General features: G+C 29.9%; 1 protein-coding gene across 1 annotated transcript in view; it reads right to left on the bottom strand.

Annotated features, from left to right (window-relative positions):
* Positions 1-582: 582 nt before the first annotated feature.
* The window catches only part of LOC119593138 (transcription elongation factor A N-terminal and central domain-containing protein 2-like), a gene marked incomplete in the record, with an annotated part of 4,513 nt that continues 3,605 nt past the window's right edge, over positions 583-1,490 (bottom strand). The window contains 1 exon segment of the mRNA XM_037942103.1: positions 583-1,490. Coding sequence (XP_037798031.1) covers positions 1,224-1,490 — 267 coding nt within the window.

Here is a 1,490-nt window from a genome sequence, read left to right as displayed (position 1 = left end):
ACTAAATAAATAAAGGGTTAAATTTTTTCAATCCTCATGACTGTCTCATTAGCCCCCATCATTAGTATCCACCTGTTTTTCTATCATAATCCTCCTGGCTCAAAATCTTACCATTATAAATTTCAAAAGTTCCAATTTTCTTTTTATTAATGAGGATGACCTGAAATTCATCATAGACATTATTGTTATTATAAGTTTTTACAAAGTGATAATTTCATTGTATTTCTTGTCTTTATGGTTAATGATTTTATGTATTTAAATTTTTGTCACACAATTTTGTAAACACTTTTTATATGTCATTAACATAATTTAAGTTGACTAAGTGTATTACTTACAAAATAAATTTCAACTACAGTACTGTCATTATAAATTTGACATTTGTCCTCATATCACCACTGCTGTTTCAATAACATATTTCAGTCTACACAGTTACCATGATTTCCAGCAAATTCAGTAAATGTCCTTGCTGACCATTTCCATCTATAACTTGATGTGAAAATTACACAAAGCATAAGACAAATTACTTTACCATGTAATACCAATATTCAATAATTTTTCAACAAATAGGATGCAAACAAAATAATTATTGTATAAAATTTATTCATAAAGTACTCTTTCACAGTTTTTCACAAAATATTGTCTTAATTTTGTACCCTGCATGAAGTTATTACAAATTACAGAATCTTAGGTACAAGTAGCAACACTATAATACAAACCTTGCATACCTGAAAATATCTTTAAAAGGCTGTGCAGTCATAGGTTAGTAAAACTACAGTACCTTACAAGAAGGTAAGTAAAAACAACAATATATAAAAGTTTCACAGTACTTAAACAAATCCACAAATGTTGAAGATACCCTACTTATTCAATAAATACAACATAAATTAATTCATGCACCTTAAGTAAAATATTATCACATAAATACAACAATCAATTTTGGTCATCTTTAGTCATTGAATCAACTGGTCCTTTCTGGTGATACTATTTTTGAGCATCTGTTGCTTACTTTAACTCATCTACAATTTCATATGTTGTGCATCTCTCCTCATGGAAAATGCATGTAAGTTGTGCATTTTATATGGGAAGGCCTACTTGCTCAGTTTATAGCCCTATATAGAAATATTGGGTTTAGTATACACATCAGCCTAGTGAAAGTACCGACTGCATTTGTATCCACCAAAATATCTTTATTCAGGAAACTGAAACACTCCTTAAGCATGCATCTACTCTTGGAGATTTTGCTTCACAAAGTCTTTTACAGACAATGAGGAAGAAACAACAGATAATCTGACATCCTTCTGATGTCTTAGAGTAAAGACTAGTTTTCTTATTGTTCTTTTATAAGGCTTGTTGATCAGTCTCTTAGTGCTTTGGTAGACTTCTCTTTCAATATACTCTGCAAGGACTTCAATAGAATCACTTTCTTTTTCATCCTTTGCATCTTTGTCTTCATCCTCTGACTTTTTTCTTTTTGATTTATGCTTAGAATC

The sequence above is a fragment of the Penaeus monodon genome, chromosome 31, assembly GCF_015228065.2.
Source record: "Penaeus monodon isolate SGIC_2016 chromosome 31, NSTDA_Pmon_1, whole genome shotgun sequence".
NCBI classification, from domain to species: domain Eukaryota; kingdom Metazoa; phylum Arthropoda; class Malacostraca; order Decapoda; family Penaeidae; genus Penaeus; species Penaeus monodon.
The sequence above is the reverse complement of the archived record's forward strand: the minus strand, read 5'-3'. Positions and strand labels throughout refer to the sequence as shown.